At 37.8% G+C, this 26,403-nt stretch overlaps 1 protein-coding gene across 2 annotated transcripts in view; it reads right to left on the minus strand.

The window, feature by feature from the left end:
• Positions 1 to 26,403, minus strand: part of LOC150079140 (vacuolar protein sorting-associated protein 11 homolog) — a 697,977-nt gene that overhangs the window by 157,618 nt on the left and 513,956 nt on the right. For both annotated transcript variants that reach the window (XM_090382204.1, XM_090382205.1), the window contains one exon: positions 12,915 to 13,036. In XM_090382204.1, the coding sequence (XP_090238330.1) occupies positions 12,915 to 13,036 (122 nt within the window). The remainder of the gene's footprint in view (positions 1 to 12,914; positions 13,037 to 26,403) is intronic.

The raw sequence follows: 26,403 nt of genomic DNA on the forward strand, positions 1-26,403 counted from the left end.
GCTAAGGTGGAGGAGCTACAAGCTAGGGTTAACCTATTCGACAGTCTGGTGATGGGACAACCCTTGCAAAACCAGGTGGTGAATCAGTTGTCGACTTATGCTGATAAAGTTTTGGAAAGGTTACTTACAGATAAGATTGGTGGGTAAAGCTTTATGAAAAGTCTCCCACAACAGGTTAAGAAGCATCTATAATTAAAAGCAGAACTCAACAGAATGGAGTGCTATTGAGAGCTGCTGAAACTTCTGAATATCAGAATAGTCAAGATGTAAAGGAAGTGGTGGCAAATACTCTAAATAGTAAATTTAAAGAAGTTAAAATATGTAATAGGACGGTGATAAAGAACCAGGGGGTTTTGTTGGAAACCAATGATAGAAATGACATGCATAAAATAGAAGATTCAGACTGTTTTGCAACATTGGGATTTAAATATGACAAACCTAAAATGAATAATCCTACAATTCTAGTGTATGATATATCCAAGAATATGAGTAAAGAAGATATTATACAAGACATGCATTACAATTCTGCACACATAAAACTGTGTCATGTGGCCACTGTGCAGAGGAGGGTGTCCATGTATGTGCAGATACAAAATCTATTCTCTGGCATAGTAATCATGGTTGTTGTTGTTGTTGTTATGGGGTTTAATGACACAAGGGCTACTGAGGCTAAATTGTGTCTATTCATAGTTTAATTGCATGATCATATTCTTATAGTTGTTAAATTATATACTCTTATAGGCCAATACATTTTAAGTATGTTAAAATTTTTTCAAATTTGCATCGTTTTCTAGGATATGAGATAAACCATGTGATACGTTAAGCCTGGAAAGTGATTGAAAAGTGTTTGACCAGATGGTTGAATATAAGCGACAATAAAGCAGAAAATGGCAGACCGTAAGCTGATTTACAGAATGAGCACTGGGATGGGTTTTCTCCCAATAACAGGAAGAGGTGGGTATAATGCGTATGTCCAATTCTCAGCCTTGCCAACACCACTTCCACTTAACTGTTTTGTCAGAAGCCACAGTTTTTGTCACAGCTTTGGTTCTTGTTTTATCTGGTAAAGTTTATTGTTGGTGTTACTTTTCCAGATCTGTAACCAGTTGTTGTAACATGCTTTATGAATAATAGACTTATAATCAGTGTATGGAATGTGAGGATGTTGTGAGAGAGCAGGTTGAGGATGTTTAGCAGCAAAGTCAGCACTTTCATTTCCCAGGATGACAGAATGGCCAAGGGATCCAGCAAAAGCTGACTGATTGGACAAGCTGCAGGAAAATAGCAGAGAATGAATGTAGGATGAGAAGAGGAGAAATTCTTCCTTATGGCATAGATAGTGTAAATTATTGTGGGTGAGATGGAAAGTTCAATAATCTTACTAAGTGCTAACTTGATGGCATAAAGTTCAGCAGTGAAGACACTGCATGCTAACGGTAGTGTGGCTGAAATTGTACATGAAGGAAAAAGAGCTGCAGCATCTACCATACTGTCAGTTTTTGATCTGTCGGTATATATTTTACAGGCATGGGAGTTAAGAGTAGCATCAGCTGAGTGCAACTGTTTGATGTTGTAGGGGGGCATGCATTCTTCCCCCACTGGAGAAAATGTGTATCATGGGAGGCAGAAACATACGTCCAAGGTGTAACAGGTGCAGTTGTGTTCTGAAAAATATCAGCTAGATCGATATTTCTTGTCAGAGATCTTATGTCTCTGACAAGTGAGGCAGGTCAATATTCATGAGGCTTATTCTCATAGAAAGAATCCCACCGAGTGTGATAAAGATACTCCCAACTGGGGTGTGATGGAAGACTCTGGATCTTAGAAGTGTAGAAAACCAATAATGTTTTCCTATGAAGATATAATGGAGGATGGTGGGCTTCAATATAAAGACTTTGCATTGGAGAAGTCCTGAATGCTCCCAGCACAGTCCTCAGAGCACTGTGCTGGATGACATTTAGCTGTTCTAATGTGCTTTTCCTAGTTGAGTCATATAAGGGATAACCGAAATATGTTAAGGGGTTTAGCCCCAGGCTGCGAGAGATTTAGACAACGTACAAGTTAGTGCAAACGCATCATATCAGTATGCAGCTAAACTCTGAATTAGCAAAAATATGCAAAAGTGGCATCATTTAAGTTATATCTCATATTGTGAATACCTTCACAACGAATTGCCATGATATTGCACTACTTCGAATAAGGAGAAGACTGTTGTTACTTATTCTAAGATACCACCACCCAGACAGCACCATTTCAGGGCTATTTGGCCCTTCTTCGGTGGATGGATAGGTACCCTAGTGATGTGATGACAAAACAGTTATGAAGTATAATTCCACAATATAATAACTCCACATAACTGTTTTGTCATCATTGCATCACTAGGGTACCTACCCACCCACTGAAGAAGGGCCAAATAGCTTTGAAACGGTGCCGTCAGGACGGTGGTATCCGCTGAGAATAAATAACAGTCTTCTCCTTTGGTGAAGCATTACTTATTCGAAGTAGTGCAATATCATGGCAACTCGTTGTGAAGGTATTCACAATATGAGATATAACTTAAATGATGCTGCTTATGCATATTTTTGCTAATTCAGAGTTTAGCTGCATACTGATTGATGCGTTTGCACTAACTTGTATGTTGTCTAAATCTCTCGCAGCCTGAGGCTAAAGCCCTTAACGTATCTCAGTCTTAATTTATATTATACACCATCAGGTATCTCTCATATTGTGGGGTTATACTTCATAACTGTTTTGTTATCTTTTACCCATCCCTACCCACTGAAGAAGAGCCAAATAGCCCTGAAACGGTGTTGTCTGGGTGGTGGTATCCCCTGAGAATAAGTAACAACAGTCTTCTCTTTTGGTGAAGTGTTACTCATTCAAAGTAGTGCAATATCATGGCAACTCGTTGTGAAGGTATTCACAACATGAGATATAACTTAAACGATGCTGCTTTTGCATATTTTTGCTAATTCAGAGTTTAGCCGCATACTAATATGATGCGTTTGCACTAACTTGTATGTTGATAAGCGCGAACCGTAATCTAAGCACGAACGGATCAGAGACTTGTAGAGGTCAAGTAAGGAGTATCGATCAGCTCCCCATGACATGGATAAGATTGACCGAAGCATGTTCAACTGTTTTAGACAAGTAGTTCGTAGGTATGTAATATGTGCTTGGAAGTTAAGCTTACTATCTAATATCAGGCCCAGAAATCTGATGTTGTTTACTATTGGTATCAGATTATTGTTTAGCTGTAGTTCAGGATGGGGATAAAGAGCATGTTTCTTACAAAAGTGAGTGGTGGTAGACTTCTGTTCAGCTAGTCAATATCCGTTGTGTGACATCCAGGATTCAATTCTGTTAATGCAAGTTGGAGTTGATGTTCATGCTTTGTGACTGGCAGGAGATAGCGAGGTCATCGGCATACATATAAGCCTCCACAGTTTTGGGGATGTCTCTGGTTATGCTGTTGACTTGAATTGCAAATAGTGTTGCACTGATTATAGATCTCTGTGGTACTCCTTCTTCCTGAATATGGGATGTAGATAGTATGTTCTGATAGCAGACCTGAAAAGAGTGGTGGTGGTGCAGGAAATTCTGAATTATCTTAGGGATATGATCCCTTAGTCCAAGATGATAAAGGTCCATAATAATACCATGTCGCCAGGTAGTATCAAATGCCGTTTCAATATCTAAATTGACCATGACTAGATGTTGCTTTAAGACAAAGGCATTGCAAATATTCGATTCAGCTTTGATAAGGACATCAAGAGTGGATCTGTTAAAAGATTCTCTGCTTCTAAGATCCAGGTAAGCCTTGTATGTACCATTCTTTCAAAAATTTTCTCCGTGCAGCTTGTGAGAGATATTGGCCTATAATTTTTAACCAAAGAAGGGTCTTTGCCTGGTTTTTGTATGGCAAATATGAAGGAATGATACCAGGAAAGCAGATAAGCATTTTCTGAGAAGATCTGGTTATAGAAGATCAGTAGGGTATGTAAGTCTTCTTGAAATAATTGTAATGTAAGTCATCTGGGCCGGCAGCACTATTTGAAGATTTATTTAAGGATTCCTTAAGTTCTGTTAAATTAAATGGTTGATTGTATGGAAGTGAGAGCTGTGTGGAGAAGCTAATTTTGCAGTGTTCGCCATCTGCCTTGATGCGCTAAAAGGAGGAGTAAGAAGCAGAAGCAGATAGATCTATCCCATTCCAGCAGAGTATTGGAGAGTGTGGTTGAGAGAATTTTCCATTTAGTGCTTTTATTCTTCTCCAAATGAGTCACAAGTCAGTGCCTTCTGTGAGATTTAAGGCAAATGAGATCCAGGAGTTATGTTTGGCTTTTCGCCTAATCTGCCTTGCTTTGGCTTTAGTCTTTTGTATTCAATTAGATTACTGGTCTTAGGAAACTTATGGAAACTCATGCTTGGCATCAGAGCAATCTGTATTCCACCAGTTGTTATGGCGGAATACAGATTGCTCTTGAGCACTTGTGAGGTCGTGACTTTGGAATTGAATTTTTAGCTGCAGTTAGTATCTGATTGGGATTGGTAGTTACATCTTCAATTGGATATTGCTGAACATAACTCCTGTCTAACTGGACCTGGGTGGAGTAGCTCTCCTATAGTTTGCCTTCTTGAACTTCCAGGTGGATCGGTGCTCGAGAGTTGGAGCTACCCGTGTTTGTAATGAGCAAAGGATTGGAAAGTGATCGCTGTTTAGATGATTGTTTATCACTGACCATGTCATGCTTGGAAGAATTGATGGTGAGCAGATTGACAAGTCTATTGTAGAAGAAAATCCTGTAGGTAGGTGAATATAAGTGGGAGATCCAGAGTTTAGTATAGTTAGGTTGTTATTATTCGTGAATGTTTCAATTAATTTACCTCTTGTGCCAATCGCAGGCGAACCCCATAATGGATGGTGGCCAATGAAGTCACCAAAAAGGCAGATTGGAGATGATAGTTGCATAACCAGATTATCAAGTTCTGTATTTGAAAATGGTTGAGAAGGGGAAATATATATAGAAGTTAGGGTTATTGATATACCGATTGAAATACGTACTGCCACAGCTTATAGACCAGTTTGTAACTGAATTTGCTTGGATGGTATGTTTGATTTTCCAAGCACACCACAAGCAGAAGACTCCGAGATCATGTCTTTTCTGTACATTGTATAGTTTGTAAATTTTGGCGAAGCTTGAGATGATAAGAAAGTTTCCTGTAGACATACTCCTATCGGATTGTATTGAATTAGTAAATCTCTTAAGTCGTTAGAATTGCTTCTTAGTCCTCTGCAGTTCCACTGTATGATATTAGATTCATTTAAGTTTAGTTGTGGCGGATTGGTCTGACTGTTTTTTAGACGTGGAGCATTTCGGTCTGCCTTGCTTTATTTTATCTTTTTTCGGGAAATAGGAGCACACAGAATCCATGGTGCCATTTGCATGGAGTTCCAAAATGGGCTCTTCATTATCTAAATGCTCATCTACTTCCATACTGTTGGTGGAAGTTTCCATTTGTTTTGAACCTGTGTCAGATTTTAGTTTATCTTTTTCAAATGGAACTGATGGAGTATCACTAGGGATGCTGATTAGGGTATTTGTTGCTTCGGTAATTTTCCTTGGAGGATTATTTTTCTTAGTGGTTATACATGTAGATTTCAACCAGTTCACTAGAGAAATGTTAGGCGGAACTGAAACTTCTGTTTGTGCTACAGCAGAAACGAAGTTCTGAGTGCGAGCTGCATAGGAACATCCACTAGGTAAGCTCAACATAACTTGCCTACATGCCTCAGGAAACATGACTTTATTTTCTATTTTTGAATTCTTTCCTGTTATCCAAGGTTCACAGATTTTGGAAAAGACTAGGTGGCTCCCTATGCAGTTTGGACAAACATGGGTTGTGATTATGCAGTCTGCTTGAGAATGCTCTTTAGATCCGCAGTTGGGACATATTGCTTCACTTCTACATACCAGCTGCAAATGGGATTTGGAGTGTATGGTCGAATCCGACAATTTAAATAGCCAGCTTTAATTGAGGATGGTAAGTCTCCCGTACTAAATGTTAAAATGATGGATCTCATTGGAGTGAGATTTCCATCTTTTTTTTAGTCATAATCTATTTCACATTTACTACTTTTTGACTACTGAGTTCTTGCAGTAGTTCTTCTTCGGAGACTGTAATTAGGTCCCACTCACTAATCACACCCTTTGATGAATTTATGGTTCAGTGGGGAGTAACTGATACTGTGAACCCACAAAATTATGTTGTGTTTAAGAGCCACTCAGAATGTTTTAAGGTGGCTGTTTCAATGAGAAGATCTCCAGATTTTAGACTTTTCACCATTTTTGGTGATCTAGCAATTGATTCCAAACATTTTTGAATCAAGAATGGTGATAATTTTCCCACAGGTTTGGAGGATAGAGAATGAATCACCAAGAAATTTGGTAATTCATCATGACATTGTGCTTCCCTACGAACCTTTTGGGTTGGTTGGTGTCATGGTCAATGTCAGGAATTTCTGATCTTGAGCTCAATGGTTCCAAAGGAGGATAACCACTTGTATCCATGATGGCTCCTTTTGGCCCCGGGGATTTATTTTTACCACCCAGGTTACTGGCCCCGCCAAGGGGAGGCACGAGCAGTGCCATTTGGTGGGCAAGCGTGGAGATTAGTACAGTTAGTTGAGTATTGAATTAAAGAAAAATGTACTTTCCTTCTTCTGGGCTCTCTTTGTAGTGCTTTTAAGAAAGTAGAGCTACTTAACAGAAAACTTTAATAATACGAGAAAAAAGGAACAAGGAAAACTGTCGCTGGGAAGAAAAATGCTCTATAGATGCACAAGAATCACCTGGCCACAGAAACGCTTGGCACCTGGGGCCAGTAATCATGGTGATGTTCGTGGAAGGTTGTTAGAAGAATTTATAATTGCACATAACTTGGCTGTACACAATCAACCAGGAAGGCCTTGTACTTTTTCTACATTAAATGGAGAATCAAATATTGATTTAATTGTCTCTTCTGTGGGCATTCAGGGGAATGATAAGACAATAAACTGGGTCTCTACAGTGGAATCTATAGTTGATACCTTATTTCCAGAGGATGACCAGAGAAATGATAATATATTAGAGGTTGGTATTCAACGAGAAAATGAGGAGTACAGCACTGATGAGCACTTGTCTGTTGTTGAAGAATTAAATTTAAATGTGTCTAAGTTAAGTTGAATAGTAGTAAGTGTCGGGACAAGACTTGGTTGAAAATGTAGCTATAGTCAAGATGTATGATTTGTTTCCAGTTGCTCTTCTAAACATGTATAACAGGTATCTTTTGGAGGGTGTCCTTCTCCAAAAGAGGGTGTCTTTTGGAGGATGTCCTTAGCCATATTTCAGGTGACTGATCTCAGAGCATACAGACCTATATCTTTGCTGGCAAATCTAGGCAAGCTGTATTAGTGACTATTGTTGATTCGAATACAACAGTTGGTGGATTGTTGTAATTTAGAAAAGACAAATCAGTATGGATTTCAAAAGGGCAAATCTGCAGAGGATGCTGTAAATTATTTGATGGAATACCATAATAAATCAATAAAGAAATATGACAGTGTTTATTGATTTTGAGGGGGTGGTTCAACTCTCTGTGGAGAGAGAGTGTTTTAGGTGTCCTTAGGAAGCTTGGATGCACTTTCCAACTATATCAAGTCATTAGGAACTAATGATTGAGGTGTATAAGGCCTTGAATGGGTTGAGCAAGCTAAATGCTGATGGGATTCTTCCTCTTGCTCAGATTAAGAACCCGAGGGACTACAGTTTCAAATTGAGGAAAGACAGTTGTAGAATAGATGTGCGGAAATTTGCCTTTAGCCAGTGGGTAGTTGATTGGTGGAACAGACTTCCATCTTTTGTTGTGGAAGATATAGCTTTTCAAATCGGAGGATTCAAGTTAAAGCACAACATCTGTCATACAGTAGGAGGGTATATAGAGGGTGTCCCTAAGGTTTGGTTTTGGGTCCAATTTTTTTGGAACTTAGTATTGGATGACTGGCTCTCTAGGAATCATGCACACTGCCACGCGATAGTGTATGCAGAAAATTTGGTTATTTGCATCACAAGCAGATCTAGGATGATTCTGGAGGAAGTAGTTGCACCTTTTTACAGGACCTAGAAAATTGGGCTATTATTAATAAATTAAAAATCTCATCTAAGAAAACAGTAATTATGATTTTTAACCACAATCTTAATTGTGGACCACCTAGAGTTTTGATTAATGGAGAACAAATACCATATGTCTCTAGAACTAAATATTTAGGAGTCATAACAGATGACCAGTTTAGCTTCATGCCCCATATTGTTATTATTACAGAGAAAATAAAGTTTTACGTCTGTGGTCGTGAGAATTACAAGATTAGAGTGGGGCCTATAGAAAAAGACTTTGGTGCTCAACTATAAGTCTGTCTTTTTACTATAGTTGCTTATGCAGCTGGAATATGGTACAACAAAGTGACTATGAATAAACTTAGGAATAAATTGTTATCTCTACAGAGGTTTATGCCATTAGCCATATTTCAGGCATGCAAGTTATGGTGGGGGTACTATCTATAGACCTTTACATACAGAGAAGGCTAGTATGTGCTCTGAGGAAGCAAATTCCATCAACTTTTATGGGAATTAGTGTCCAAGGCAACAGTGATATTAAGAAAGGGAAAACAAAAATACTGCAGCATTTATATAACTTATGGCAAGATAATATGAACCAGAGCTGTACTGCTCAATATGTTCTACGTTGATATTGATATTTGTAAAATAATAAGAGAAGTTTACCTCAATATAGTTCGTAGAACACTTCCGTATGATACTCTCCAGAAATTAAAACAAAAAAAAATCGAAAAACTTACACAGAATAACAAATAATTTAAAAAATAATTAAAAATCAATTTAACACAATTAAAAATCAATTTAAAGCAATTAAAAATAAGAAAATTAATTTAAAGAATTTAACGAAAAAATTACAAAATGATTTTCCTTCCTTAAAATTCTTTAAATTAATTTTCTTATTTTTAACCACGTTAAATTGATTTTTAATTGTGCTAAATTGAGTTTTATTTTGTTAAATTGATTTTAATTATTTTTTAAATTATTTGTTATTCTATGTAAGTTTTTCGATTTTTTCATTTTAATTTCTGGAGAGTATCATACGGAAGTGTTCTACATACTACATCGAGGTAAACTTCTCTTATTATTTTACAAATAACTTATGGTAAGAAAGATGGATTGCTAGTGAGAATAGTAAAGCTACAATGAAGTTTATACCTGATGTAAGGTATATTACCTGTACATCTGCTGGGAAATGGTTCTATCCCTCCATGATCATGTCTTATATTCTAATCCAAGTTGTGTTATTTTGGATTAGAGACTAATAGTCACTGTGATTGGTGAGGGGAACAAAGGGGTGCTCTTACCAAGAAAGCTTAAGTTCTGCAAATTGCAGCACCTGGAGAGTAGGCACCTGCGAAGGTGATCTGATTGAGGTGTATAAGGCCTTTGAATGGGTTGAGCAAGCTAAACGCTGATGGGATTCTTCCTCTTGCTCAGATTAAGAACCCGAGGGACTACAGTTTCAAATTGAGGAAAGACAGTTGTAGAATAGATGTGCGGAAATTTGCCTTTAGCCAGTGGGTAGTTGATTGGTGGAACAGACTTCCATCTTTTGTTGTGGAAGTTGATAGCCTAAATAAATTTAAGGCTGAGCTGGACAGGCATTTGGAATGAATAGAGGGGTGAAATGGGAGGGTTTTTTTTTCAGCTGATGCTGCATAAGCATTATATGCTTTCTTGCATCGTATGCCTCTGCTAATGCATGTCCATATTATTTTGATGAGAGGCAAGAACTGATGGAGCAGGTTCCAAAACTACATGGCTAGTAATTTCAATGCACTACAGAAGTTTTGTATTTGAGCCTTTACTAGAAGAAGGAACTTGGTGACTATTGCCAGTCATAGAATGGTGACTAGGAACAGTTTGTAAGTACTTCATGATTTGCACTTGATTTCATATCGTATGGGGTATTGCAACTTATAAGTTGTATGAGATTATTTATTTATTTATTTTTTTCTTCTGGTGTGGCGACCTGGGTACAAGATTGCAGGCATCCACTGGTATGGTACACCAACTGGTGGAAGCGGGATTGTGTGTGTTATTGCACAGACTACTGATATAGGCCCGGCTCCACATGTGGAGGTTGGGCGCCAGGAATCAGATATTCAGATGCTAGCTGCTCCCTGGTGGCAAAGTGGCCCGACATAAGCAACACATACTACAGTACATTGATTAACACATACACAAACACACATTAATACTATGTCAGGCTCAGGGGCATATGCCCCCTTAACCAAAAATTAGAAATGAAAGAAACAGAATGCAGGAGGCATTCTAAAAAAAACAAACAAACCTCAAAAAGCCTGGTCGCCATGCCCCCCTTACAATGATACCTAGATATGCCACTGGTCCCATTTTATAGAGATTCTGTATTCTATCACAGATACATTAGGTGGAGATAGGCATATGCCTAGGAGCCGCCATACAGAGGGAACATGTATATACATATATGTTCTTCTTGCAAAGATTTTCTTTTCCTATAGTAAGATTCAGGTAATTTTTTTCTATCTGACATATATAAAGAAATTTTAACAAGTTTTAAGTTATATTTTTCATTTCAATTTTTTTTAGCATTGCTTATAGATATAACGAAACTTACCGCCTAATCTGTATGGTTAAAATATGATGAAGAAATTAAATTGGGAATTTAAAACCTATTAAAATATTCCCCAAGAGAAAGCAGTGCACTCTTTTTTCCCTTAGGGATTTTTTTTTATTTTTTAATTTTTTCTTCATATTTTTTAACCATATGGATTAGGAGGTAAGTTTTGTGATATTTATAAGCAATGTTAAAAAATTTAACTCGTATAGAGAATCAAAGCTTATGCTAACAAATAAGTTTCACATTGTTATATTTTTCATTATAAAAAAATATTTACCTTGAGAAAAAGTTGAAATATATTAGTATAAACAAACTGTTATGTAACTGTGAAATATAAATATGAAACAAACCCAGATAATAAGCAAATTAATATAAGTCTGCATATTTACATACTGTATTTATTTCAAATGAATTAGAGTCAAAGCTCTTTATAGCAAACCTCTTTTTGACATCCCACACATAACGTCCTATGTGGTTGGTCCTGGCCAATTTCTTATTAAGCTAATGCTATTTCATGAACAATCGATATAACTGGTAAACGTTAACCAATCAGATGACCAGTACGACTTCTGGGTATGTGAGACAGGCAGCTGGATAGGTTTTGTGAATGTTAATCCCTTAAGTCATGCTCAGCAGCAGCACCAATTGCCCGAAGGCCAGAGGTACGAGCAATGCATTCCCAGTTAAGTCTCTCGTAATCTGTTCATTGTATGGAAATTTTCTTCGTTCTACATAAACTATTTTAAATGTAATTACCAAGAGGAATTCAAAAATACTGCTAAATAGAAAAATTCTGTTATAAAGAAGTTCGTTAAACAGAGGTCAAACTTGTATATGTCAAAAAAAATTTGTTGGTGCCCTCCTGAACTGCCACCCATAAGTGATGCTTACCTCACCTACCCACTTGTGGTGGCCTGCAAAGTGTGACATACATGCGTAGAGGGGCTTGCGACTTTAAAAATGTGTCAAAAAGAAAGCCATGATATTTTCACTTTCCATGTTGTGAACCAAGGGATTCTGAAATCCTGAACATTTCAAAATTTCATAAATCATGGTTGAAAAGCAAAAGTCTGGAATTCATAGCTAAAAGCAAACAGTTACTTTTGGGCTGAGCTGTAAATCAAAAGAACACCCAAAATTTTATCAAAAATTTAATTTATTCCATGTACATAAACTAACCTCAGTGTGTACCAAGCTATAAACAGAACTGAAGCTTTGCTGCTAATAGCTCAGCAAATCAAGCAATTAATTTTTTGTTTCTTTTACTTTTATATTGATTTGCATTTGTATATGGTTTTACAATGCATTTCTATATTAGCTACTTAAGAATACCCAATTTAAGCATTGGGGAGAAAAAAAAAAAAAAACTGGTCAACTATCAAGGTTTCACAAACCTGTGTTTTTTGCAAACTTGGATACGACTTCTGGTAAGTTAAGTAAGTGCTCTGGATGCATGTGTGTGTGCGTGCTGGGGGACAATCACCGGCATATCAAGGTGAATGTTTTAAAATTTCCTACAATTTCACTCTATTCTAATCTTTAAAAAACTTTTTTCCAATAACATTATTGCTTGTCTTTAAAGTTATGCAACCATAACCTCAATATTTTTCACAAGAACGAAAACAAAAAACTGATAATGATGATTTGTAGCATTGAGTGACAACAAACACTTGAATGAACTGCTAAATCAAACAATTTTTTTACTTACTTTTATTTTGGAGCTGATGTGTGTACCTCAATTCAGTTAGCTAGTATTAAAGAGATGTGGTCATAATTGAAAGTACCTTTCAAGGGAGAGTTTTTATTTTACTTGATTTCTCTATTAAAAATTATAATGCTTTCAACTGAAAAGGAGAAAAATATCTCCCCAAAATATATCTATTAACAGGCTAAAACAATTTTAAGCAAACAATCATTATAACAGAATAATTCAATTTCCTTGCAATAAGATTTTATCAGATTTAAATTTCAGTGGTAACTAATTTAGTCAGCAACAGAAATGTCACAAACTTTAAAAACATCAGGCACTAGCTATTTTAGATCATTTAAATTTATGATAACCCTTAGGTTTTATATAAAAATATATAAATATACACTTAAACATAGTTAAGCGGTCAATTTTCTGGAGCACAAATATAATTAAATAATATTATTCTTACCTTGTTCTGATTTCTTCAATTTGATTCCTCATCTTTTTTGTGTCATCTCGATACTGACTAATTAATTTTTCATCTTCTGCAATCTGTTCATATTCTTCTTTTAAATAATTTTTTAAATAATCCTACAGTAAATATCAATATAATTATTTATCAGTTGTTTAAGTAGTAACTGCTAATAATGAGTCACTAGTAGTAGTTTCCTTTTTTATATTAGCAAAATTTATAGAAAACCTACTTTGTAGCAAAATTATGATATTATTGCTATTATCAGTAGTAGTAGTAGTGGCATATTATGTAAGAATGTAAGCTTATTAAGCATCAGCATAAAAAAAAAAAAAAAAAAACCCAACACTTCCCAAATCATCTGTCCTTCCTCTCCAACAATTTGTCTAGTTCTTCCTTGGATTTATTCAAACAACCCATTTTCATAACAGATGGAAGTTTTCTCCAACAATCAACCAACGGCTAGCTGAAGACAAACCTCTACACATCTATCTTGCAGCCATCCTTCCTCAATTTGAATTCATGCTACCCCCCCCTCATGTGGGTAATCTGGCCATGGGGAAGAATGCCATCAGCATTGAGTTTGCTCAAGCCATTCAAAGCCTTAAACACCCCAATCAGTTCTCCTTACAGGTGCCTAGTCTCAGATGCTGCACTTTACATAAGTGAATTTTCTTGGTAAGACTACCCTTTAGTTTCCTTCACCAATCTCACTGCCCTTCTCTGCACTTGTTCCAGCAGATCTACATCATTCCAAAAATGAGGCCTTCAGACCTGTAAGCAGTACTAAAGATGTCGTCTAACCATTCATTGCCTTATACAATGGGATAATCACCTTATCCTAGCTAGCAAAGTACCAGTATATCATTGACAAAACCTCATGAGCTGTCCTGGGAGCCAGTCTGCATTGCTCATGCAACTTCTTATCTGACTTGACAATTACTCCCACTATCCTGAGTATAAATACAAATACACAGTTGGCATGTTAATTGGAAATTACAGCAACCCATACGCAGCATCTTGCATTTTTCAATGTTAAACTTTAACTACCATTTCTCAGCCAATCTTTCGAATTTTTCTAGATCTTGATTGCTGCCTTGAAAATCACCCTGCCAACCTTTCTATCATGTGCAAACTTAGACATTAAGCCTCATATATATTCATCAATAACATTAATAAATATAGACAACAATGGGCTCAGTACCGAAATATTCCATTAATAAAATTAGTTCATGAAGAGCAGTGTCCATTAACAATCTCTCTCTCTCTCTCTCTCTCTCTCTCTCTCTCTCTCTCTCTCTCTCTCTCCCATTTAACCATTTCTTTATTGAGAGCAGTAGCTTGCCCTTAATGCTACTTTGCTACAAGTTATATAGCAGTGTTTTATATACAAGAGTATCAAAAACTTTCCTGAAATCCAAATATATGACATCAAATTTATTTTTATTTTTCTGCATCCAAATTTTTTGTTACTGCATCACAGTATTCAATCAGATTGACCACATAAAAGCATTCCTTAACAAATCCATACTGTGACTACAGTATAATTGCATTCCTGTCTATATGGTCCCATATTATTTCTTTAAACAGAAACTCCATTATTATCCCTGGAACATAAGTTAAGTTAACAGTAAAGGTCTGTAATTACTCATGTCACCTCCTGATCCCACCCGCACTTGGTGAATTGGGGGGTACATCTGCACATTTTCAGTCCAGAGGGCCCTCGCCTGAATCCAAAGATTCTCTCATAATTATATCTAAGTGTTTGCTTACCTCCTTTGCTGCTTCCATTAATATAATTGGATAGATCACACACACCCCAGGTACCATTTTTATGTTAAGCTTCAAGAATTTCTCTTCCACTTTCCTCTTAGTTATCACAAAACCATTTGGCTCCCTGTTAAATTCTGACGAACTTCTGGTTTTCATTTCTCCAAAGATCTTCTCATGGTTGAATGTAGATCCAGAATACCTATTTGGTTTGTCAGCAACCTAAGCAGGATCATCAACAGTTAAACCATTGACATCAAGTGGACCAATGTGATTCATCCCCTTCCTTCTACTTTTAATGTAAGTAAAGAAACCTTTGCCGATTTTTTTGGCATTCTGTGCCAGAGACTTCTCGCAATCTGTCTTAGCTTGCTTAACCTCCTTTGTGACATGAATACCGATTTGTAATCAACCACGAGCTTCAGTATAAGCTAATAATTTTTATGCATCCCAAGCATTTTTCTTCTCTGCCACAAGTCTTATCAGTTCACCTGACATCCTCTAAGCCTGGAACAGTATTTCTTAGTTGGTATGGAAAGCCTAGTAAATTCTACAATTATTTCCCGGAATGCCTCCTATTTAGAATTTGCTGATGGGAACATCATCAGATGGTCTGAGACTACTGTAATCACCCCCTGTAATATGATGAGTGAAGGAAAAGTTTTTCATAACAAATTAATCTCAATATGACTAATACTAATTAATCCACAGGAATCATTATTAAGTGAATTTAGTTATGCATAAAGAATTATAAGTAAGTTAAAATCCAATAAAACAGATCTACTTTCATATAGACTAGATTCCATACAAAATTCCATCATTACTCCTAAGAAATAAGATATTAATGAAATCAAAAAAATAGTTTACATGTTGAGTAGATAGAGAATTACTTAGCAATTAGAAGAAGGGAAGGATAGTGAATTATGTATTATCTAATGGTCCTTGAGGTTGTCACAGACATTCTCTCAGATATGCCAGACAAGCTGTACTTGCTACCTGGGAGTCTAAAACGCTGATGGAACTGATATTCGGGTGGCACTCAAGTCAAGTGGACCCAATTTCGGCGAAGTGGGGACGGTCTGTGACAGCCAAATCCTCTGCTTGCACCTTCACGATGGTGGGACTGTTAGTAATCCTGGGTATAACCTCCATGCACAAGTACATGGTGGGTGACCACCCAGGTGTGAACCAACGTAAGCAGGGGTCGAGGTGTGGCGCTCACACCACATGGAGGACCGCCGCCCTTCTATGTTACTAGGCCGTACTAGGTGGTAGATGACTCTCGTCAACCGGTGAAATACCACCACTTTGCTTATTGGAGGCTTGAAGTGGTGGAACCCATGTTTAGTCTCTAGAGCTAAGTTCCGGTCAACCCTTCCCTATCTCTTCCATCATGATGAACGCCGTGGCAAGATCCAATATTCCTTACATTTCGAGGATACAGTTCTAAAACGGTATTCGCAGGCCGGCCGCTAGTTAGTACACCAGACAGAATCTATTGGAAACTCTGTAGAAGGCTTCCGGATCAGATAGTGTATAATCTTGCTACCTCTACTCTGCCAGTTAGTGACTGCAGGGAGTCTGAGTAGTGTGTATGCGGGGAGCATTGTCGAGGCCACGTTATGTCAAGGATCTGGGTATATTCTTACCGTGTGCATGCCATATCCAAAAATTTCATTACTTCATACAGCATGTCCCACCCACTTTTTCTTACTATTGAATACACCATGAATTGTCAAACTAATAGAGCAAACTTATCTGCGAAAAGATCTAAACCTCCCAAGCACTTCCTAATTCATTTCACAAATATACGTGGTCTCAATTCTAATCCCAACGATGTCCATTTCCACTTGCAGTCTGCCAAACCCCATGTACTTTTTCTGACAGAATCTCAGTTATCGGTTGATTCAATTACTGCTCATCTCCGATGCCCAAATTATTTGCTGTATGATTCCTTTCGCCTCAAAGATGGTACTTGTGCATATGTCCGTTCTGATATTCCCTGTCAGAGACTTGGCAATTTGGAATCTTCTCTCTTTGATCTTCTCTGGCTTAAAATCTCTCTACCTCATTGTGTCAAATTCATCTGTTGTCTCTACCGTTCTCCCAACTCCACTAACCACTTGGAGCTCTTTGACTTCCTCTCTTTGCAACTTGACTTCCTTCAGTCCAACTTTCCTAACAATAAGGTAATTTCAAGAGAAGAATGTTGCATATCGTAATTGGCTTGTTTCTAATTCTTCAGTTTCATTTTCTGCCTACACCAAAGCTCGCAACAATTGTAAAGCAGTTATTAATCAGTCCAAACTAGAGTTTGAACAGGCTAAGGGTAGAAAACTTGCTTCTTGACCTAATGTTAGCCGAGCATTCTGGTCTCTTGCCAAAGCTATTGGCCACAACTTTTGCCCATTTCTGCTCCCACCTCTGTCTAAACCAGATGGTTCTGTTATCACTTCAGCCAAGGATAAAGCTGACCTGCTAGCATCCCATTTTTCTTCCAACTCATGTATTAATGATCTTGGTAAAACACCTCCCACCATTCCCAACACGCTCCATTCAATGCCTCCTGTGGTCTTCCGTCAAAAGGATGTCAGTAGGATTTTGATGAATCATTTGCTAAGAAAGCCAGGTCCCGATGGTATTTCTCCACTTGTTCTCAAAACCTGTGCTCCTGAAATTACTCCTATTCTTTGCCGCCTTTTTTCACTTTCTTATTCCAAAGGTGTTTTTCCTTCTGCTTGGAAATTTGCTCATATCCAGCCAGTTCCTAAAAAGGGTGACAAATCCTTCCCATCCAATTATCGTCCTATTGCAATTACTTCTACTCTTTCTAACGTAATAGAGAAATCAATTAACCGGCAACTCTTAAACTACCTAGAAACTTTCCGTCTGATCAACGATCGCCAGTATGGATTCCGTCAGTGTCGATCCACTGGTGATATTCTGGCTTATGTTACCCATTTATGGACTAATTCAATGGAAAGGTTCGGTGAAACACAAGTAGTTGCTCTTGACATCTCAAAGGCTTTTGATCGTGTTTGGCATAAAGGTCTTCTTAACAAGCTTCCATCTTATGGTTTGCCAACTGTTTTTAGTAATTGGTTATCCAGTTTTCTCTCTGATCGCTCACTGAGGATGATGGTAGATGGCTCTCTGTCTTCTAACTTCTCCACTAATGCCGGTGTCCCCCAAGGTTCAGTTCTTTCTTCCACTCTTTTCCTCTTGTATATTAATGACCTTCTTCCATTGACTGGAAATCCTATCCATAGTTTTGCCGATGATACCACATTGCATTCCACTTTCCATTTTGAGAAACCTTGTCCTGCTGAATCAGCTTCAACTTCTCGAAAATCTACTACCAATTCCTTAAATGCCGATCTTCAGGTAATTCTCCAGTGGGGCAAAGACAACTTAGTTGATTTCAACCCTTCTAAAACTCAGTCTTGTCTTATATCTCGCAAAAAAGATTCTTCTGCTCCTATGCTTATCTTTAGTGACACTCCAATTTCTAGGAAAAATGATATCTCTCTTTTGGGGATTACCCTGACTTCTAATCTCTCTTGGCACAAGCACATTACAAATATTGCTTCCTCTGCATCTAAAAAACTTGTTTTCTCTTTCGCTCTCAGCGTTACTTTTCTTCCAAACAGCTTCTCACTCTGTATAAATCGCAAATCCGCCCTGCCATGAAATATTGTTCCCACATCTGGGGCGGTGCCCCCAAAACCTCTCTCAGGCTTCTTGATTCCATCCAGAAGAGGGCAGTTAGGTTAATTAATGATTCATCTCTAACAGAGTCTCTCCACTCGCTTTCTCATAGACGTACTGTTTCTGCTGCATGCGTCTTCTACAGATACTTCCACGGGCACTGTTCTTCTGAATTGGCTTCTATAATTCCCGCTCTCTCTCTCTCTCTCTTTCAAAACAGTCCGAACACGTGCCGCCACCAGCCAACATCTATTTACTGTCCAACTTCAAACTCACAGAACCAACTTTTCATCTTCCTCATTTATTCATTCAACTGCCTTTTCTGGAACAACCTTCCTTCATACGTATTTCCTGAAAATTACAATCTACAGAAGTTCAAGTCCAATGTCAACAAATATCTTCTTTCGTCCTCTCAACCTCCAACCCAAGCACGGTACTAAGTACTACGGGTTCTAATACCTCTCATGTTTAGGGTTCACATAAAAAAAAAAAAAAAAAAAATCTAGCATTCACAATAAGAAGTGATGGGAGTTTGTGGAGGCATGGCAGATACTGTCGAACTCATCTGCAAATTCAATGAAAACATAAGTAACCATCCAATCTCACTCCTCTCCCCCAATGGCTCAATTTTTTAAGGGACTATTAGTCCCATCTAAAGAGGATGACTCTGGCATAGTGAAGAGCAGGCAGTTATTCTCCAAGAGAGAGGTGACACCCCCAGTCATCTGTTGATAGTACCTCAAAATCAACCAGTCCCTACAAAGGAGATGTCTTCTTTCCAACAGTCAGTCAAGACCTCGAGGAAGACGTTTGTGGAGGGCATGGACAGTCTCTAAAGGCCTACAGTCTACTTTTACCCTGCATTGATAATTCATTGGCAGAGTGGATACTCTTAGACATTCATCTACTTGTCACTGACCAGCTGTGACTTCCTGTATTTTCTCATGCAATCTTTGCACTCAAGGTTTTGTCATCACATTTAGGACTAGTTATTTATCTATCCTTTCATGGCTAGCAGGCATTTCCTTAGAATTTTTTAAGATTTGCCCCCCCCTGCACACACTGATATAAGGTCCAGTAGTGCATATCTTTATTTATGTTTTCTCCAGACAAACAAAATTATTTATATCTCAAGGTTGTATGGTCGTAAAGAAATTTCTAATAGGTTTATTGTAGCATTAAGATGTAATCTTAGTTCAATGCACAAACCCATCATTCCTCTCACCACAGTAGATGAATTATATAGAAAAAGCTTGCAATATTTTGGATATCAAAATAAAAAAAATTAAGGTACATATGTCCCATGTCATTAATATTTTAACCGATAAACAATTTTAGAGCACAGACTTAATTTTGAACAAAATGAAAATATTAGTAATGGAAAATGATAAGGCAGAAAGCTTTTACAGCATCAGCCAAAAAAAAAAACAAAAAAAAAAACTATTTTACCTATCTATCCCCTACAACAAAAGACAAGCTTGTTCCAGTAATCACAAACACATTGGCTGAAGGAAACGTCCACTATAGAAACACACATCTATTCTGCAAATGTCATTCCTCAATTTGAATTTATGCATCATCATGTGCATAGTCTAAGCAAGAGAAAGAATTACATGAGCACTGAGTTTACCCAAGCCATTCAAAGCCTTAAATACTTCACTCAGATCACCTTGCGGTTGACTAGTCTCCAGATGCTGCAATTTTCAAAATTAAAGCCTTTCTTAAGTAAGAGCACCACTTTGTTCCCCCACACCAATTTTGTTGTTGTTCTTTGTATGTATTCATTCCAGCAGCTCTACATCCTTTCTAAAATGAGGCTTCCAGACCTGCACTCAAGATGTGGCCTAACCATAGCCTTATACACAATGGAATAATCTCATCTCTCCTAGCAAAATTCCTGTATATCACTGACAAAAGCCCATGAGCTGTCCTGGCAACCTGCCTGCACTGCACAGAGAACTTCATATCTGACAACACCCCCCAGGTCCTTTTCATTTCTCACTATCCTAGGTGTAGTAGCACACAGTTGGCAAGTTACTCTGCGATTACTGCCTACTCACAGGCAGTACCGTACATTTATCAATGTTAAACTACAATTACCACTTCTAAGCCCATCTATCTAATTTTACTAGACCTTGTTGCATACCTTAATTACTGACATTAAAACATACCGCCAACCTTTGTATCGTCTGCAAAGTTAGATATTCAGCTTGATATACCTTTATCAATATCACTAATAAATATAGAAAACAACAAGGGGCTAAGCATTGAAAACTGGAAGACTCCACTAATATCATTAGTCCACAAAGAGCAGTGTTCAGTGATTATCACTCTGTCTTCTCCCACTCAACCATCCCTTTATCCATAGCAGAAACTTGCCCTTAATGCCACAATGCAGCAATTTGTACAGCAGTCTTATGTGCAACAGTATCAAAGGCTTTGCTGAAATCTAAGTATGCGATAACAAAATTATTTTTTGCATCCAGTTCTTTTAGTATCCAATCAGATTGGTCAGACGAGATTCCTCCTTAACAAATACATACTGTGACTGCAACATAACTACATTCAAGTCTAGATGTTCCTGCATTACTTCTTTAATCAATGATTACATTATTTCCCCCTAGAATAGAAGTTAAGCTAACAAGTCTGAATTTACTCATGTCATCCTCTGATCTACCATTGTAAACTGGAGATACATTTTTGAACATCTCCAGTGCACAGGGACTTTCATTGATGCAAAGATGTTCTCATAATGATGGCTAAGAGTTTGCTTACTTCTTTTGCTGCCTCCCTTCATATAATTGGATAGATTAAATCTACTCTAGGTGCAACCTTTTTTATGTTTAACTCCAACAATGTTTCTTCCACTTCCATTCCGTTATTAAAAAATCATTTTATTTTATAAAAACCCCAAGAACAAGAGGTATTAGAAACTAGGGTACTTAGCACCATGCATGGGTTGGAGGTTGAGAAGATGAAAGAAGATATTTGTTGACATTAGACTTGAACTTCTATACATTGAAATTTTCAGGAAATACATATGAAGGAAGGTTGTTCCAGAAAACGGAAGCCGAATGAATACATGAGGATGAAGAAAAGTTGGTTTCCGCGGCATGTGTTCGGACTGCTTTGGAAGAGAGAGTGGGAATTATAAAAGCCAATTCGGAAGAACCTATAGAAAAGGCATGCAGTAGAAACAGAACATCTATGAGACAGAGAGTGGAGAGACATTGTTAGAGATGAGTGGAATCTCTAACGGTGCCCTCTTTTGAGTGGAATCTAGAAGCCTGAGAGAGGGAGAGAGAGAGAGAGAGAGAGAGAGAGAGAGAGAGAGAGATTTTGTAGCACTGCCCCAGATGTAGGAACAATGGTAGGGCAAATTTGCGTTTTGCACAGAGCAAACAGCTATTTGGAAGAAAAGTAAAGCTGAGAGCGAAAAAGAAAACCCAGTTATTTAGATGCAGATGTAGCAATTTTTGTAATATGCTTATGCCAAGAGAGATTAGAAGTCAGGGTAATCCCCAACAGAGATATATGATCTTGCCTAGAAATTGAAGTGTCATCCAAGATAAGCATAGGAGCAGAAGAAACCTTATTGAGAGATATAAGACAGGACTGAATTTTAGAAGGATTTAAATCAATTAAGTTTTCTTTGTCCCACTGGAGAATTACCTAGAGATCAGCATTTAAGGAATTGGTAATCGATATTTGAGAAGTCGCAGCTGTTTAAGCCGGGCAAGATTTCTCAAACTGGAAGGTGGAATGCAATGTGCTATCATCAGCAAAACTATGGATAGGATTTCTGATCAATGGAAGAAAGTCATTAATGTCAAGAGGAAAAGAGTGGGAGAAAGAACTGAACACGAGAAACACCAGCATTAGTGCAGAAGTTAAAAGACAGAGAGCCATCGACCATCATCCACAGTGAGCAGTCAGAGAGAAAACTGGATACCCAATAACAAAAAACAGTTGGCAACCCATGAGATGCAAGCTTATTTAGAAGGCTTTTATGCCAAACATGATCAAAAGCCTTTGAAGTGTCAAGTGCAATAGTTTGGGTTTCACCAAACTTTTCCATTGAATTTGTCCAGTATATTCCTAAGCTATTTATCTCTCTAAAATGTCAAATTTATAATGGAAATTGCACTACACTTTCATCGTTATCATATGTTCCATTATAACAGGAGTGGCCAACTTAATTTGTGATGCAATCTACTTTTTTCCTTCAAAATGTGCCGTGATCTACCATCTCAAAAATTTCATTGCACAAGGTGCACAAATCGAGGGATGACTGTATATTTAAAATTCGTCGTGATCGACCGAAATTAAATCCGCAATCGACTTGTTGGCCACCCCAGCGTTATAAGAATCAATTTTGAACGCCTTTGTGATATTTTTCTATAGTATGTTTCTGGAGGTCACGACCAAAAAACAATAAAAACAATTTGAACTTTCCGGTTTATTGGGCTTTTCTGTTAGCACAATCTATTAAAAAAGTATAAATGGGTAGTAAACTCAATCTTACTGCATTTGCGATAATCCCGTTAACTGGAATTCTGTGGGTTTTTACGTTACAGTATTATGGTGAAATGAGTTCCCCTTCACTGAGATCTTCAATCAAATAAAAAAAAATTTTCAGAAACTTCTGTCCATTCCTATTTACATATTACAATGGTGAAGGGAAAGCAACCAACAGAAAGTGCAAGTGGTGGTAGTACCAGGAAGCGACGCAAAATTGATTTAGAAATGAAGATGAAAATGATTAAGAAGTACGAAGCAGGACAAAGTTTGTCATCTATTATAAGGGAATTAGGTCTCGCAGCTTCCACAGTGAATACTATTTTAAAGGAGAGTGTACATATAAAAGAATATGTTAAAGGATCAATGCATTTAAAATCAACAGTGATCACAAAACAGTGTTCAGGTGATCGAAGACAAAACAGCTATTAATAATATGGGTGGAAAATCAGATTCAGAAGCAAGTGCCCCTGAGTCCAATAACAATTCAAGCAAAAACAATAAGTACTTATGAAGATATTAAGGATAAGTATGGTGAACCCCAACCCAAGTTTGTGGCAAGCAATGAGTGGTTTAATAGGTTCACGCATCGTGCTGGTTTCCAAAACATTAAAGTATGTGGTGAAGTAGCCAGTGCCAATTCTGCAGCTGCAGAGAAATTTTGTGATGTGTTTGAAAAAAAATTATTGATGAAGGCGACTATTCAACGCACCAAATTTTTAATGTTGACGAGACTGCTCTGTATTGAAAAAAAAAAAAAAAAAAAAAAAAAAAATGCTTGATCGAACATACATTGCCAAAGAGGACAATGCCACGTTTCAAGGCTTCAAAAGATAGGGCCACGCTCTTGCTTGGGGCTAATGCAGCGGGAGATTACAGATTAATACCACTGCTTGTGTACCAATCTGGAAATCCTCGTGCATTTAAGGGCATCAATAAAGCCACCCTACCCTTACATTTCCGATCGAACCACAGAGCATGGATAACAATATCTCTCTTTGAGGATTGGTTTAAATGCTGCTTCATTCCTGAAGTTGAAAAATATTGTAAAGACAACGATTCCTTTCAAGATTTTGCTTCTATTAGATAATGCTCCTGGACATCCTATGCAACTAGATGATTTCAATTTGAACGTGAGAGTCATATTTCTACCGCCAAACACGACTTCACTCATCCAACCTATGGATCAGGTTGTTATTTTGAATTTAAAAGCATACTATTTACGAACATTTGCTCAGGTATTGTGTGCAGTAGACGATTAGAAAAATTTTATGTTAAAAGACTTTAGGAAATCTTAATATTTACCATGCCATTTTAAACATTAATGAGGCCTGGGCGGAAATTACTAAAAGTTGTTTAAATGGTGCATAGAAGAAAATATGTACATGGCATGTAAAAGGCTTTAAAGGATTTGAAAAAGACAAATCATATGAAGAAGTTACAGATGAGATTGTAATGGTTGTTGTTGTTTGTTGTTTTGGTTTTTAGGAGCATTAGCAACTAAGGCTATATTGCTCCGGGAATATGCAGTGGTCATTCCCTGACCTTTCCGTATCCTCCGTATTTGGTGGTCATGGGCTTGAACCGCAGTCTAATCAAGAAGCGTGTGCTACGCATTGCTGCTCCTGCCCACCGGCTACGGAGGTGCCAATAAAGGTTGCAGAGCTGCTTCAGCTGGAGGTTGATGCCGAAAACGTGAAGGAGCTAATACAGGAAGAAGAGAAGGAATTATCTAATGAAGAACTTGACTTGCAGGTAGCGATAGTGAAAGAAGAAAATGCTGACTATGTTATGTTATGTTATTTTGGTTTTTAGGAGCATTAGCAACTAAGGCCATATTGCTCCGGGGATATGCGGTGGTCATTCCCTGACCTTTCCGCACCCTTTGTATTTGGTGGTCACGGGCTCGAACCCTGGTCTAATCAAGAAGCGTGTGCTATGCACTGCTGCTCCTGCCCACCTGGCTACGGAGGCGCCTAAATGCTGACAAAGTTTAAGGTGAATCAAATGAGGAGCCGAGACATTTCATCACCAGAGAGAGAGATGGCAATGGCAAGTTTTGAGAAAATGGATCCTGACAGCAAATGATTCTTAAAAGTTAACAGAGGGGTGAATGATATGCTTGCTTGCTACAAAGAAATCTACGATGAAAAAAAAAAAAGCCACTGTCCAGTCATCCATTAATATGTTCTTTTGTAATGTTCAGAGACCGACCCCTTCTAAATCTCCATAGTGGCGTACTTATCAGATGAAGACGCTGATTCTGGCAATGACGCTCGAGAGGTAAAACTTTTACCTTATTGACTTTATGGCTGTCTCCTTTCTTTTTTTGTAATTTTTCCTACGTATGAGATAAAAAATTGAATAAATACAATAAATAATTCTATTCACATGTTCGTCAAACATTTCTTTTTTGATTAAATCAATTCAGTGAGCACAGTTGCGAGTGCTGCACAAGCATTGGAGAAATTCCGATTTAGGAAGGGTTCCATGGAACTCAACCCTTACATTAATCGGGGAGTGGCTGTAATTGCAATGGGACAATAATTGAACGGAAGGGATTTGTCATCCCTTTTAGGAACTGTCAGATATGAGCAAATTTCCAAGCAGAAGGAAAAAGATCTTTGGAATAACAAGGTGAAAAAACCAACACAGAAGTTCAGGGGCACAGGTTTTGAGAAAAAGTGGAAAAATACCATCTCGATCTGTGGAATAAAGGATTCCATCCCTACAAGAATAATTTCGCTGACACGACTGAGCAATTGTTGATGTCAGATGATTTGAAACAGGAATCCGACAAAGGAAAAGAAGAGAAGAAATCTCGCAGATCATCCCATTTTGCATTCTTGCAATGCTAAACAACATGCAGTTGAGACTGGCAATGAGAGAATGCTCCACTGGAGAAGACACCATCACCAAGTTGTGATCTCACGTGCCCAGAGGACCACTCACCTCGACAGTGTATTTAGCAGGGTTCTTTGTGAGAAAATGATCGAGCGTGTTGGCTGTATGCTTAGGATTGTTGTTGTTTTGTTTGTTTGTTTGTTTGTTATTTGGTTTTTAGGAGCATTAGCAACTAAGGCCATATTGCTCCAAGAATATGCGGTGGTCATGTCCTGACCTTTCCGCATTCTCCGTATTTGGTGGTGACGGGCTCGAACCCTGGTCTAATCAAGAAGCGCGTACTACGCACTGCTGCTCCTTTCCACCTGGCTATGGAAGCGCCCTGCTTAGGATTGTCTGGTACGCTGATAGGTAAATGAACAATCTGTGTGAGGTCATTAGTAATTGCATAAGACTCAGCATCTTGACCAGCTGAGTCAGTGTGACTAGAAAATGGAAGCCAGCTGGATTTGTGAACATTAAAATCACCAAGGAAAATTATCTCACTGTTAGGAAAGTTGGACTGGAGGAAGTTAAGTTTCAAAGAGAGTAAGTCAAAGAGTTCCAAGTGGTTAGTGGAGTTGGGAGAACGATAGAGGCAACACAT

Source organism: Mastigoproctus giganteus, chromosome 10 (assembly GCF_048544385.1).
Source record: "Mastigoproctus giganteus isolate SK-2022 chromosome 10, ASM4854438v1, whole genome shotgun sequence".
Classification (NCBI taxonomy): Eukaryota; Metazoa; Arthropoda; class Arachnida; order Uropygi; family Thelyphonidae; genus Mastigoproctus; species Mastigoproctus giganteus.